This window comes from Montipora capricornis, chromosome 6, assembly GCF_036669925.1.
Source record: "Montipora capricornis isolate CH-2021 chromosome 6, ASM3666992v2, whole genome shotgun sequence".
NCBI classification, from domain to species: Eukaryota; Metazoa; Cnidaria; class Anthozoa; order Scleractinia; family Acroporidae; genus Montipora; species Montipora capricornis.
The window spans coordinates 28,092,891-28,108,820 of record NC_090888.1 but is presented as its reverse complement, the minus strand read 5'-3'; the positions used below and the strand labels follow the sequence as shown (position 1 = coordinate 28,108,820).

The following is a 15,930-nucleotide window of genomic DNA, read 5'->3' as shown; positions in this document are numbered from 1 at the left end:
AACAGCCGATTCATTGGAAGCGTGGATAAAATTCAAATTACTTACTCGACCGGGCCTCATGTGAGTGGTGCTAGTGAAGTGGGGTGGGGTTTTGAAGATATATTTGGAGGGTAACGACAATGTATTGCTGCAAAACAAAACAAAATTTATAGATGTGAACACGGGAGTTACGGGAGAATAGTAAGAGACATCACCAAGACCGCTATGGATTTGAGCGGAAATGCCGTATAAAAAAGAACAAAAAACCGCATTTTTTGTAGCCTGTTTCGCCCGAGGGCTCCACCGCGAGGACAAACAGTCATGTGATAAGTGTCACATGAATTTCAATCGGTTCTCGGTCAGTTGGTAAAAGGTAAGTTTCGAAAGGTTCTGTTGATTATATTGTTGTTCACTTATAACCTAGACAGAGACAAGACTGCAGTTGCGGTTGTAACGTAAACTGACAGACTCACTCAGTGCGGAGGAGCATTGCGTGACGACACTAAAAGTAAAAACGGTTGTGTAGCCGGTGTTTGATATTTGCAGACTGGAGACTGCAGACAAATAGCGCTGATAAACAGTATTTAAGTCTGACAACCCACTTTAAAACGGTTAGCTTTCAATTATTGCTGGTTGTTATAGTTAGGGTCACAGGTTTGAGTGGATTTTGCTCCTGTTCAAGCTTGTATTCATTTTTTAGACTTCCTAATGCCAGCTGCTTAAGTTGCAATTACGTGTAAGTACTATGATCAGCCTCAATTTGAGTCATTGCAACCCACAGTTAAGACTCATCAGACAGCAGGAATGTCAAAAACACCAACTACTTTTGTCATCTCATCTGGCTTCTCTGCATCCCCTGCTCGTCCAGTAAAACACCTTTTGAGACAGAAAGTGATTTACTCCGCACTAAGTGCTGTCCAGAAATAACAATTGAAACTATTTATTTCCCGCATGTCATTCCAAATGACCATTTTTATTTTTGATAGGAAACAAATTTGATAAGCCATAATAAGCTTATTAAATTTACCATATCAAGCTTAGTCTATATGGGTCAAATGTTAGTGTACAGTAGTCGAGTCTTCTTGTCTAGTAATTCCAATCACAATTTTGTGTCAAGGTTTTCCATCTTCCATCTCCTCTGCTGTTTTTCTCTTTTTTGCTTGTTTCACTTTATACATTGTATTTTCTCCATTTTGCCTCCCCTAAAAAAGATTTATGCATCTTTGATTTTTCAGATCATAATTGGATATCTTTGTCTTTTAAAATGAATCTGGCAAGTGTTATTTTTCTTGTCTCCCTCCTCCCCCTGGTGTCAAGCCAATATGATCCCACATGGAAGTCACTAGATTCACGGCCCCTACCCAGCTGGTATGATGAGGCCAAATTTGGTATCTTCATGCACTGGGGTGTATACTCGGTTCCCAGTTATGGATCAGAGTGGTTCTGGTATCGGTGGAAAGAAGATAAAAGAGCTGATTATGTGGAATTCATGAAAAAAAATTACCCACCAAATTTTGAGTATGCAGACTTTGCGCCAATGTTCAAAGCAGAATTCTTTGATCCAGTGGCATGGGCAGATCTTTTGATGAAATCCGGTGCAAAGTAAGTAAAAATATCTCTTAGTTTATTTTAAAATTCTTTGGTTATAAATGACATGCTCCAAACTAAATTGAAACGTTTGGAAAGCATACAGAAATTTAAGTCAAGATACAGAAAACCATGTTATTTATTATGTCTTAGGCCCTTAAAACTGCCTAAATGGCAGACTTAAAATTTCGAGATTTAAAAATGACGTAAACAAGAGGAGTTTCAACTGTGAAATCCTTGTTCATAACCTTTTGGTCTTTTGTTCAAATTTGCTGTCCAGTGCAACAGTTACATTGGTTTTTTGTTTCCCATGATTGAATGAAATATGATGTATGTTGAAAATTTTTTTTCTTATATTTTTCAATAATTATTAATTTTGATTAAAATTTATTTTTATTCTTCATGGTCTCAGATATTTTGTACTGACCAGTAAGCATCATGAAGGTTGGACAAACTGGAGATCTAATGTATCATGGAACTGGAATTCTGTTGACAATGGACCACACAGGGATCTTGTGGGTAAGAAAGCGCCATGCAAACATGATATTCTCAATTGTTAATGTGCAAGACTAGTTTTCTATCGATCCTCTCACTGCTGTTTTGAATGCTGCAGAATTAATGCACTTAGAATGGAGGAATCCTTGCAAAGTGTCTTACCCATTCGCCCCTCAGGAGTCCTACATTGTAGGATGCTCCCAGTTGACAAGTAAAAAGGTCTGGAATTATATTAGGCAGAGTAAAATCTGAGAGGAAGGCGACAAATGCACATGTATTCACAAAATACTGGCAGTTGGTTTGAGTCGAGTAACTTACTTCAGTCTGTAAAATTATTGTCAAAATGGTTTTAATATCTTGGGTTTGAAGGAATCTGCCTTAATAAGTTACAATCATGTACACTGTACCTCAATTAAAGGGAAAATTACTCTGACTTGAAACTTCTCTTTAAATGTAATGGCAGTATCACTCTTATTAAAGATAGCAATCAGAAGCCATGTCATTCAGAGAGATTCCAGCCCTGTCAACTAAGAAAAAGGGAGTCACGTTTTAGGAGCCACATGTCAGCGCCCACGAGCAACGCAGGTGCAACTCTCCAGGGGGGTCCAGGAGCATACTCCCATGGGAAAATATATGACTCTAAAATGCCATTTCCTGCATTTTGAAATCAAAGTCAATGGGAAATAGTGGAGTTTTTAACAGGCAGTGAACGCAACCCCTGCACAAAGTGAAGAAATTGCACAATTTACCACAGGCTCATGCTACAATGCCAAAAGGGTAAAAATGGCTGAAAAACCACAGAAAAACGGTAAAGAATCGTGCTAAAAAGACTGGTTAAACAAAGAAAGCCTTATCTTATTTTATCGAGGGAGAGTTTCAAAAACCGGTAGAATGTTAAGCGAAAACGAGAGGCAGGAAATCTTTGCTGAAAACAGGGGGTTTCTGGCCAAAATGAAAGGGTTGGAATCTCTGCATTCAAGTCAGCGCATCCCCAATCCCCCTTCCCCCCAAACAAAGTTGTTTCCATCTCCACTTAGCGTTTAAACTATTAAAAGGGTATCAACATTGAAAAAGGGGAGGGGAATTAAGGAGGCCGGGCATTAGGACTTTTCTTTTAAACTGGAAAAGGGGTTGAAGGAAGAAGACTCAGATGAATTTTGGATTCAGTGTCAAAATTAGGGTTTTTCAACATGGCTGGAACCCATGAGGCTGACTTTAAAAATCCTGTGCAAATGACAGCAGTCACTGCCTGTGCTTTTTCCACCATTTCAACCTACAATAAGTGCCAAAAGGGCTGAGACACTTTCCCTTTTAAGGAATCTCGGACAAGTCCCTCCCCCAAAGTCTTTCCATCCATGCAAGTGGAAAATGTAACATTAAGGTGATTTTTCCCTCTTTGGTTGTCTTCCCAGTTCAGAAACTGTCTCAACTAGGTATTTTTGTCACTTATTGTCCGAGAAGGTTATGTCGTTTGTGTGGCATTGAACGATTAACCATGAGTAACCACGAGTAACCACTTTAAAAAAGAAAGTGACAATAATTATGTTCTTTCTTTATTTGTGGTTTCTCGAGGTTACTCGTGGTTATATTCGTCCAATCTTCAAGAATACCTAGCTTAATAAAATAACTTCAAAATACATGAGGTATACTCCTTGAAGATCCTTTATTCATGGTTTTGTTAGTTTAATTTGCTTCACAAGCAGCGAAAAATTCAACAGCTTTCTTTCATAGCCAAATGCTTGACAATGTCACGCTAAAGTCTTTTAAACGACGAAGTGCTTGGTATTAACCAGCCAATGGTCTCTTGACAGTAAACTGACTTTCTTCCCACCTTAATTTCGAAATTTGTCAAAGAGGTTGACGGCGTATTCTTGGTGATAATTTTCCATGGTGACAAATCACTTTTCTCCTGAGTTACGCGCTCTGAAATGGCGTGCTTGATCTCCATGCTCTTTAAATTCAATAAATAGAGGCCCGAGATATATCCTAGTAGCCTTTTCCAATATGGTATGTCCCTTAATTGCAATCCCTTACAATCCTTTGCAAAACGGACAAATGCCCATGTTGTGGCATCGATTTTTCACCAGAAAACCACCCCCGCTATTGTTACTTATAGGTTTGCGTGCTACTGTGAGGTCATTGTCATATAGGGAAAATGGCTGTAACTATGTCCTAATTAACATCCATTACTTCCAGCTAGTGTTAATTTCAAAACAGTATCAAGTACAATGATTTATGTTTCTAACATTCCCATGCAGTCTTTTACCTAGCTGTAATGCTCTATTTTCTAATTCAGACAATAAGCGCCAAAAGTGTTGAGACAGTTTCCCTTTTAAGGACTGTCTGACAAATCTCTCCCCCAAAGTCTTTCCATCTAACCCCCTCCCCCCCCCCCCCCCCCAAACAATGTTGTTTTCTTATTCCAACTCTTCCTTTTTCCGTTGCCAACATTGATCAGGGGAGGTGGAGGAAGAGTGGGGAGTGCAAGTGGAAAATGTAACGTTAATGTGATTTTTCCCTCATTGTTGTCTTCCCAATTCAGTGTCTCAACTATTTTTGTTGCTTATTGTGGTTTGATACCCACTAAAAAAAACCAACTGAACCAACCTATTCGTTTTCTTTTCCCAGTAGAACCCAAAAAAGCAATCAACCTAGCTAGGGGCTGGAAAATGTGCAAGCCAGCGAGTCATAAGATCCTGATGCCAAGCCTTGCATTTAAGACTCAAGCACCTATTTCAAATAGCGCTGATAAACAGTATGTAACCACCCATTTTAAAACAGTGAGCTTTCAATAACTGTGTGACTCGCATGTTGACTTGCATGCCCTCACCATGATGGCTTGCATGGCTCGCAGCCATGGCTCACAAGACTCACATGGCTAGCTGGCTCGCACATTGTCCTCACTCACCAGCCTAAGTGGTGCTTGTAATTTTTTCTTAGGTGAGCTTGCAGATGCCATAAGGAGTAACACAGATATCACTTTTGGACTGTACCATTCTCTCTTTGAATGGTTCAATCCACTGTATCTGAAAGATAGAGCCAATCACTTCCAAACACAGCAATATGTCAAGGTATGATCTTATTTTCTCTCCCTAAGTCAGTGATAGAGAAGTAATTAATTTTTGGGTTTAATCTTTAATATATTAATGGGGCAAGCTCAATGTGATACTGTCAATATTAATTTGATTTACACACTGTAATAACAATTTTCCAACTTAAACGTATATGTTGTGGTTTAATTTTATTTTTGGTTTGAGTTTTCTTTAAAGCCAGTTCAAACTGCTTGAACTGTTTTTTTTTTTTAATCAACTCTCTAAGTAAAGGAATTTCTCTCTTTTTTTTTTGGGGGGGGGGGGGGGGGGGGGGGGCAGTTAAAAAAAAACTGGCTAGGTTTTTTTGAGGGGCCTGAAAAAAACTAGACATCTTTTCCTCCCCTCTACTCACCCACCCCTCCATGATTCTTGCTAGTACCTCTATCCTACCCCACCCTTCTTTTACACATCTATACCCACCTCCTCTACAGGACACTACTCACAGATATCCCACATTTCTCAAGACCTTTCTGTATACTCACGAGAACTTGATCCTGAACTCCCTATGTCTGGATCTGCTGCCTACTCCTTAATCCACTTGACCACTCAAAATTAAGGCAAATTCCTCAGAATAATTTATAAAATAATGTATTTATTTTGTTATTCACCCCAGGCCACTCTCGGTCAAAAGTTTGATTTATTCTGTGCAATGGGGCAAGCTCAATGTGATACTGTCAATGCAATTGGATAAATGAAATTTTTATTGAGAAATAGCGAAATTGAAAGGCCACCTAAAGGCTAACAACAACAACAACAACAACAGCAATACTTTATTTACCCACGCTACATCTAGGAGTGGCTATTTAAAAGACTCACAAAAGATTTGTTATTTAGAAGATGATTTTTACGAGAAGGCCAAAGATTTCCTAAAAGAAAAAACAGAGAAGCAACTCCCCCTTTCAGGAAACAAAGATCGATCCAAGCCAAAACAACTAACAAAATGGAACAACATGCAGATCATAACTTGAAGGAAATGGGTTTACAGCAACGGCAAATTAATTACTCTTCACGGAAAACAACAAGAACGTAGTAATCCAAAACAGGAACCATTCAAGTCTTGTCACAAGCACACTCGAATGTCTCACAGAGGACAGCATATTTCGGAAAAGTGGCTTTAACAAATTATGCAGAATGAGCCAGAAAGTTGTCAACACATCCATTCCATGCACAGAAAATGCCCAACAACCATTGGCAGCTTCAAAATTCCTCTTTTACTTGAGCATGGTAAAAATTTAATGTCAAAATAACTGAGATCGAAAACTACCTGTATTATGCTCGAGTAGTGACAAGTTTGGAGAAGTCCAATGACTTAATTATTTCTCCTGCAACATTAAACCTGTGCAGTGCTGCTAATCTTACTTTTGATTACAAAGAAATTTCCTTTACTTTCAGCTTGTTAACGGGCCGTTTTGCAAAATGAGTAGGGTAATTTTCTTTCAACATAAATTGTAGTTTTTTAATATTGTAATGTGCAGTACAAATAATATGGGTGTCTTGAAAACAAAGACCCCTAAGACCCTAAGACTCGAAAACAAAGAAAGTAACCCAAAACCCTCAATTTGGCTAACCCTAGGCCTATTAAACTAGGCCTAAAGTTGGTTTTATATAGGCCTAGGGTTTAAACACTTATGTCCAGGTTTGACCCTAATTAGATGCACGCCCAATTTTGACATCCCACACAAAGTGTCCCTTTAAGTCTAAGCATTTGCTACCTATTTTCAACAATAAGGTAAGGGTAAAGGTTAGCGTTATTTTTAGCTTTGGGTAAATGCAGCAGTTAATCTTCACTTAAAGAGCAGCATTTGGCGGACACTTCGTGACATAAATTGTCTGTATTCTGAGACACAAGTGATGTTGAAGTTGGCTAGAAGAGCAAGGGGACACTTTGTGATGCTTATTGAAATCCACGTGCATCTAATTAGGGTCAAACCTGGACATATCTCGGGTTTTAGGGGTCTTTGTTTTCAAGACATACAAATAACACCATTGTTACGCTTAATGGTAATGTTGTTATTTTCCAGTTGTGTGCTGCTCTATTTAATTGAAAGCCTGAGAGACAAATATTTTCAATCTTTTATTATAATTATTGCCAAAGGAGTGATTAAAGAATATCACTGTTTTTTCAATTTATGAAAAGTAGTTCTACATGTACATGTACATGTATTTGTTTCAGGATATTCTTTGTCAAGGCCATCTGCTGTCACATGTTCTTAACTGACGGCCACTGTCATATCACTCTTCTCAAATCATAATTGCCTGTAGTTGTATGTGTAGCCAATTACTTGGTCAAGAGGTTGATGTGCGTATGTATTCCCCATTAGGAAGTTCTTATGCCAGAGCTATATGACCTGATAAACAAGTACAAGCCAGAATATCTGTGGTCAGATGGTTGCAATGGACCTGACACTTACTGGAATAGTACCAATTTCATTGCATGGCTTTATAATGAAAGGTATGCACTGAAGTTTTAAGTTGGGCTGGTCTGCTGCAGGGTCAGTTTACTTCATTTGGCCTTTGAGCATAGTGAGAGTATGTATACAAAGATTATCACAGTGGCCTTGGGTTTTTAATGAGAAAGGACCTCCTTCTATTTGAGGACCTAGTCACACTAGCAACCAGAGGCCGTCAATAGGAATATTATTACAACCCGTTTGGATTTGAATTTGGTGCCAGTTTATGGGTGCTCATTACCTGAGTGAATGTTCTTTGTGTTAATGCAAAATTGTCATATGGTACTGTAACAAGATGACTTGTCAACTGTTACAGGTGACGTCTTCTCTTCGAAATGATGGCCATCGTGTTACAAAATATCCTGATTAAATTTGAAGAAACCTGTTTCCCAATTTTTATCAGATTCTCCCGATTTATCATAAAATTCTGAAAACAAGGGGAAAAAAATGGTTACCCGGTATCTTAAGTACTTTTTTGCGATCTGAGTGTAAAACGTTTAATACGTGTCCTCAGGAGTATCCTATAAATCTCTCCCAGTCTCCCCATTGAACACCCTTGACACACCCAGTCTTACTCCATTCAGCCGCTCCATAAATGGCGGGACTCCAGATTAGTGGTAAGGGGCCAACCATTTAACTTTTGGGGGCAGGGGTGGGTGATTTTGAAAAAAAAATTCCTGCAAGCGCTTGTCGGAAGAAAAAAATTACATGCAGAACAAATTTAAAGAAAGCTTATGGGGAAAAAAAAGGAAAAAAAATATCCTGCACACCAGATTGCTAGAAAAAAAATTCTTGCTGACCAGAAATCACCCACCCCCCATTATAAAGCCATGCAATGAGCGGTGGTGTCAAAATGCAGGGAATGCCACTTGAGAGAAACTGAATTTGCGAAATTTCCTGGGGGAGGGGGATACCCCTGGACCCCCCTCCCTAAAGCTCGCGCCTTCGGTGCTACAAAATACGCCCTAATTTCCTTCAAAACTTAAAAGGGGTTGGAATCTCTGCAGGTCTGACAGACCTGCGATTTAGATGACCACTCGATTGAAGAGCCAAACTCGGAGGATAAACTCCTTATAGAAAGGTTACAAGAAGTGAAAAGATTTATTAGTGAGTTTCATTTTTCTTTTTATGTGAAACTTGATTGTCTCGAATTTCGCGTGAAAGTGAGAGAATTTGGATATTATTTGCTTAAAAAGGCGAAACATTTTTGTGTGATTGAGTTTTACAAAGGGGTATAGGAGACCCTCCACTATGCTACAGGGTGCATACCACCGATCTCTTGAGCTCCAGCTTGTGATGGCTTCTAAAGCTCAAATATGTGACTGTGTCTTTCTTTGTGGGAAACTGTTTTTTTTTTAATGGAACCAACAATTTAGGAGTATTACTTTGGTATCCAGGTGAGCATACTGTTTGTTACTGGAAATTTTGCTGAGATTTGACAAAACAGTCAGTCCTTAATTTTATTGTTAGAACTTTACATAGTAAACCAAGCAATAGCAATAATAAATTAATAAACTTTATTAAGTATTATGTCTTCTTGCACTGGGATGTACTAATTGGGGGTGCAGGGATGGCGCAGTGGTGAGAGCACTCGCCTGCCACCAATGTGGCCCGGGTTCGATTCCCAGACTCGGCGTCATATGTGGGATGAGTTTGTTGGTTCTCTACTCTGCACCGAGAGGTTTTCTCCGGGTACTCCGGTTTCCCCTCTCCTCAAAAACCAACATTTGACTTGATTTACTTTCATTGTTAATTTCAGTTTATAGTGTCCCCAATTAGCGCTCCAGCGCTAGAACGACTAGACACTTAAATAAAGTTCCTTTCTTTGGGGGCAATTTGTATACACATATATGTAGAACAACCTGAGTACCCTGAGAAAAATGCCTCCAAGCAGAGTAGAGAGAACTAGCAAACTCAACCCACATGTGATTCCGTGTCTGGTAATCAAACATGATTGGAGGCTAGTAATCTCACCACTGTGCCAGCCCTGTTCCCCAGCCCTGTTCCAAACCCTGCATGTCCTTGATGAGGTACATGTACGTAGTGTGTTTTTACTTTGTTTCCTTTTTCTTTTCAGCCCTGTAAAGGACAAGATTGTTGTTAATGATCGTTGGTGTAGCAATGGATGTCTTTGTCACCATGGTGGTGTATTTACATGTCATGATCGCTACAATCCAGGTATTTTGATGGATTTGTAAGTCTGGCAAAACATTCCCTTGGGTTAAATACATGTAAAGTAATTTTACTTGACGGAGAAGAAAAGTCGTAAATTCATACATGTAGTTTTATTCCAGGTACGGTATTTAACGCTTGAAGGTAAATGTATTGGGAAAATAATAATATTGAAAGAACCCATCTGATTGAATGAACATAATTTATCAGTGTTGTGAATCCAGCTTGGGGAAAGCAACCAATTATCGGCTCATCTTTACAAAATGTGGTGGGGTTGTGTTTGAACCTGAAGCACCCAAATAAAGAATCCAGTGCCCCAACCACTGGGTCATGCTATCACATCCCTCCTGTACATCAACATTCAATAACCGGCATCTCACTTTAGCACTTATTGTCTGATTGGCTGATTGGCTACTGCAACCAACTGGCCAACCCACTGACATGAGTGACTGACACACAGACCAACTTCAATTGGTCAAATTTAGGGTCTGAACATTTGATTAATTGAAAACATGCAGACAAAGGAGAAGAAATTGTGTTTTGAGGCAGTAACCATAGCTGTGACAGATGAGTTCTTTTTCCTATTGTTAAATTCCCTACAAAAGGAAAACTTCAGAATCACAAATGGGAAAATGCTCTGACAGTGGACAAGGGTTCCTGGGGCTACAGACGCAATGTGGACATTGGTTCATATCTAAACATCAGTACGCTGTTGTATGAACTGGCATCCACTGTCAGGTAAGATGGTTTTTAGACAACCTGGACAAATAAAGCTATACTTTGAATTAAAGATTCAAGTTACATGTATTTATTATTCATTTTGTGATTGCTTAGTTTTGTAGTGCTGCTCTTAAAATAATTAAAAATCTCTTACCATATTTCCAGTCAATCAGAGGTCAAAGTCAACCCAGTGTCAACTTGCCTGCATAAATTATTTTCCTCATTTTAGTGCACTACAAATGTAGCTTCTTGACTTCGCTTAAGGACGTTCACGCTCATTGCTACTGCGCATTTTTTTGCGCATGTCACGCATACGTCATGCATCGCAGACCACGAAGGTAAACACGGTGCTGAAGGTGCAAACATTTTCCACAAGAATGGAACGTGAAAGGGTGTGGCATCATGGGATAGCTGTGGACCCAGGTCTTCTTGCAATGACGTGACAGTGCGAATAGACAATCGCTTTGAGAACTTCGCAGCGATTTTACTCTCTTGAATACTCGGTGGCCCCCATTTTTCTTTCGGTAGAGCACTTCCTTTCCTGATTTTGTCCATTTTAACAAAAAACAAAAAAAAAATCTGTACGTGAGAAGTTACAAATATTTCGCTTTTTATGCTCTCGTGCGACGGAAGTTTTCTTTCTTAGATAAATATGTACCGTTTTTCAAGTTCTATTTCACCACAGAAAAAGACCTCAGCTACAAAAGTTTATTTAGTTATATTAGTTGTAAGCAGTTGTAAGCTAAGATCGGACTAAAGTAATGCAGGCTTTTTCGCAAAAGTAGATCATTACCTTTCTGTGTGGCAAGTTTAAAAGAAATCTGTACGTGGGAACATTTTGGGCGTGAACATCCTTAAGATTGGCTCATCTCATTCTCTGCCTCTTTAATAGATTATGCTAAGCTGCAAAAAAAGTAGTGTGTTGGAAAAAAGATCTTCCTCTGCTTTCATCTTAGTCTGTTAATGAGGCTACAGGTAGTTGGATGGAAAGAGAATCAGGGCAAAAAGATGTCAGTCAGCCAATGTGAGCTAGGGCTATTCTCTCTGTTTTGTGTTCTTACCTCATTCTTTCATAAGCAGGAAATCTCCAACATTCTTTTTAACATACATGTATCAGAACAACTGAAGATTGTTCATAAAGGGAATCTCCACTTCAACAAAAAAAAAAAAAAACTTTAAATCACAGGAAATAACCTTTAAGTTTGCAGTCAAATCAGTCTGAAATGTTTTACAAATAAAGCGTTTGTATCCGAAATAAATAAGTCTTATGGCCCCGCCATCTTGTATAATAATTATGACATGTTTATGGTTGTCCTATCATTGTCCAATTGTTAATAGACAAAAGCTCTTTGTGTAAGAACATTTAGGACAATCATTACACATCATAATATTAAATAAATAACCAATCTGTGGTTGTCTGGTATTTTTCCTGAAAAAGTGGCTTAAAAAGATAAATGTTGTGTCCTCGAAAGTCATTGATTTTCTGTTATGTATTACTTCTGATGTACAGCTGTGGTGGAAACATGTTGTTGAATGTGGGTCCCACTGCAGATGGTCGCATAATACCTGCATTTGAGGAGCGACTCCTCCAAATGGGAGAGTGGCTGTCAGTTAATGGTGAAGCTATATACAGTAGCAAACCCTGGAGAGCTCAGAATGACACCATAAATAAAGACGTTTGGTGAGTCCATATTTGTACCTTGATTTTTACAACTGTAATTTGATGTCCTCTGTGATCTACATGTATTACTGCCTTAAGAGACTTGTAGTTATTTACAATAATTGTACTCAACAGAATATCACATTTCTGATTGGTCATTGAAGAATGCATAAATAGGTTATAGGTAGAGTGCAATGTGGAAATTGCTGTGGAAACAAAGCAATATATAATTATTTTTGTTGAGTGTATAATGAAAAAAAAAATTGTGTGAACTTGCTTGTGATTTCATGGTTAATTTCATGGTCACTTGTGATGTGTTGAACATTTTCGAAATTGCAATCGCTGAATTTTGAGAACATTCAAAACATCACTTGTACCCATAAATCACTAAGGGTGCGTTCGATTGACCGTATTCCGGAATAGGAATACATGGAATATAAGTTAGAAATCCTTCGTTTTTACGGAGATTCACATTAAAATTGTCAAACATCTGCTAAAATGCTATTTCAAATATATTTTTATTATCTTTGCTGCTTCCAAACGCGCCAAACATACCGTTTTAATCATCACTCCGCGTATTCTTATTCCGGAATAGTGTCAATCGAACGCGCCCTAAGTGAACAAATTCCTACAGTCTGTACACTTATTCATTAATTATAATAGGAACTTTATTTTTACACGATAATGTTTAAAGCTGAATACAATATATAGCTTGTGGGGTCATGCACAAATGAAATCAAATCAAATTAAATAATACATATCAAATAGTCTTGGTTTTTGATAGAATTGTGCAAGTTTAGAACTATCAAGACGGGCATATGCAATTTTATTACTTGAAATATAACTGCCTTTAATAATGCATTGATGGTAGTCATAATGTGAAAGAGCTGTTATACTTAAATCCAACAATGCCCTTGCCGTTCTGTAAAACTGTTAGGACCAAAGGAATCTATTGTAAATAACAAGAAAAGTTTCCTACAGCTTCATTCATTTTAGCACAGCGATTTTCCAATTTCGCGTAAAATGATTAATGCATGAATTATGTAACAGTGTTACCTTTAATCACTCACTGAAGAACTACACTGTATGTCCCCATTAATTAATTCATTCATTAATTTAACCCTTTGACTTCCAAACCTGTCTCACGCCAGACGATTTTACTTGTCAATGGGGAGCCCCTGGGAGTCAATGGGTTAAAGGAAAAGTTCTCCCAAATTGGCCAACTCATTGTTGTATATACCCAATTCCAATCTCCCAGGGTTAAGGTTCTAATATAGCATGCATGAATTCACGTTTAAACGATCTCGTGAAAATACCTGGAAGAATACGTTTAATAATATTTCCAAATGATACAACTTTTAGTGAGCTTATTTGGTCTATCTGTGTATAGAGCAGTTTTCAATTGAGTGTCGAAAGTAATTAGCGAATTGCTTCGGTTTTGCATTACTTCACGAGTGATTGGTTCAAAGTTTTCGCGCCACTTTTTCAACCAACCAGAAGTGAAAACAAAACCAATCGTGGCTCGCGCTTGCACATTTTCCCGTGCTTTGTGTACGCTACGTGTAATTACTTCGAGTTTTGATTGGTTTACTGGATTGTCTCCATCCTTACTGGAATGTCTCAATAAACACTACCTTTTGGAGTTCAAAGAACTAATATGTACACTCTGTTTAAAGAGTAGAGTTAAAGGTGGTTTTACCTATGGGGCTACAGAAATTAGGAAGGACTGTTGTGGTAACCCTCCATTTAAAGCAAAGCTATTATACTTTAACTAATTTTTTATGATCATCAGGTACACCTCAAAAGCAAGTGTAGTATATGCCATTGTTCTTAACTGGCCTTCGACCGACGACCTGACTCTGGGAGCTCCGAATTGCACTTCCTCCACGCTGGTCACCATGCTGGGTTATGAAGGAAAGTTTTCATGGAAGCCAACATCTGGCAGTACTGGCATCACAATAAGCCTGCCTGGTATCCCTGTGAACAAACTACCCTCCAAGTGGGCCTGGGTCTTTAAGCTAGAGAATGTCATGTAAATCTTGAGTCTGGAGAAATTTAGCCGACAGTCCTTCATGTAATGGCAAATGGCTTGTTGCTGCTTGTCTTAAAGACGTAAAAATACTGATTCCTGACTTTGATTGATTGATTGATATCAGCGTAGATAACAGGCAAAATAGCCAGCCAAACTCCAAGAAGTCTCTTTGATTTCATCAAAGCTCAATTTTTTTGCTGGTGTTTGCTGTCAGTGCGAGGCCAAATCCCTCGAATAGCAATTTTGTAGATACCTTAGAAATGTGCATTTATTGTATGCAAAGCTGTAGAAAAAATTACCTCAAAGAGTAACGAATAACTTTTTTTCTGTGGGTGTGCTATATTTCTAATAATAGCTTTACTACATGCCTTGGGTTTTGATCATAGATGATAACAATTAACAATAATAATTATTATTCTATGGGGGCGCGCTGGATGTGAAGTGATAGATAACCAACGGGGCGCGTAGCGCCGAGTTGGTTATATTTCCGAGTAGAACAATTGTTTTATTAAAACTCCAGGATCAGCAACTCTGCTTTGGTGTTCTCAGGGGTACTATTGTCGACTAAAGCATGGATTTCTGCCTCAGTCAATTCTGGTCCACAACTGCTTTTGTCAGCCATTTTTTCTCAGAGCTGCAAAAATGTTTTCAGCTCGCTTTATTGCTGACGCGTTCTTTGACCATCATAGGTACAGCAGTTATATGAACTGATAGTCTGTGTCCGGCGAGCCAATGAAAATGCTGGGAATCTGATATACGTGTAGTTCAGTTTTTATTTTATTCATTATACCAGTTGGGGAGCAAGAAAAGTTCTTACCTCCACAATTTGTACAATAATTATTGCAGTAAAATTGAAATTGAAGTGGAAAGGTGGTTGTTATAATAACTCCAAAAAAAGCGTACACTGGGTTGCCTGTGGTACGTGTTACACAAGAAAAGAAGGACTTAATTGGTTGGTATTGAACTGCAGCGTTCCAGTTAATTTTTTCAATTGGGGCGTCATAAGACCATTTGAGGGGTCACCCAAATGCAACGCACGCAACAAATTTAGTCGCATTTTCATACCTCTTCGTCGAATTCTCATGCTAAACAAAGGAACTTTTAGCTATTGTGAAAGATCTTTCTCAATTCGTTAGCAATCATCCTTTCAAATTTCAGAGAAATCGACCGGTCCGCGAATATTTTACGAGTTGCTTTTCAATGGGATGTCAAAAGGCCAAGTGGATGTTATGCATAATCGGGCGATTAAGTTGCGCGTGCGACCCGTTATTTTTTTCACAAAATGTCCCCGAATCGTCAAGTATCACCACAAAAGACAAGAACATCATTCTAAACGCTTATTCTACGCAAAAAGTAGGTTCTGGAGGTAATTTTGGGAGTGAAAATCAAGTTTACGGCAGACGGTAAATAAAAGAGACGCTAACCTCATTTTGACACGAAAATGCTCTACTATTGCCATAAAAACTATCCAGTTAAGCTCGCATATTACACAACATAATGAATTCATAAAGGCCACCTTTTCCAGCGAAATATTTTTTGAAAGAAACAACTGATATTTGCTATTAAAGGCAAAAACTCCTTCCTATTCATACCTGCCAACCCCCAGAGTAGAAAAATCTGGAGACATCTAAAAATCTTTGCATTGTAAGAATGTCATTTTCGACAATATTTGAATACTCTCCGAAAATCACCCGAAGCCCTTCCGAAAGTTCCCGACGTTTCTCAATTGCTATTTTTCCCATA

The 15,930-nt window shown here is 38.5% G+C and overlaps 1 protein-coding gene across 1 annotated transcript; it reads left to right on the top strand.

Moving 5' to 3' along the window:
- Positions 1–215: 215 nt before the first annotated feature.
- LOC138051906 (alpha-L-fucosidase-like) lies at positions 216–15,056 on the top strand. The gene is made up of 9 exons (XM_068898205.1): positions 216–352; positions 1,215–1,581; positions 1,979–2,085; positions 5,002–5,132; positions 7,475–7,605; positions 9,681–9,781; positions 10,381–10,513; positions 12,006–12,176; positions 13,948–15,056. Exons 2-9 carry the CDS (start codon positions 1,244–1,246, stop codon positions 14,189–14,191), a joined length of 1,356 nt encoding a protein of 451 aa, XP_068754306.1. The 5' UTR covers positions 216–352; positions 1,215–1,243; the 3' UTR covers positions 14,192–15,056.
- The last annotated feature ends 874 nt before the right edge of the window (positions 15,057–15,930 follow it).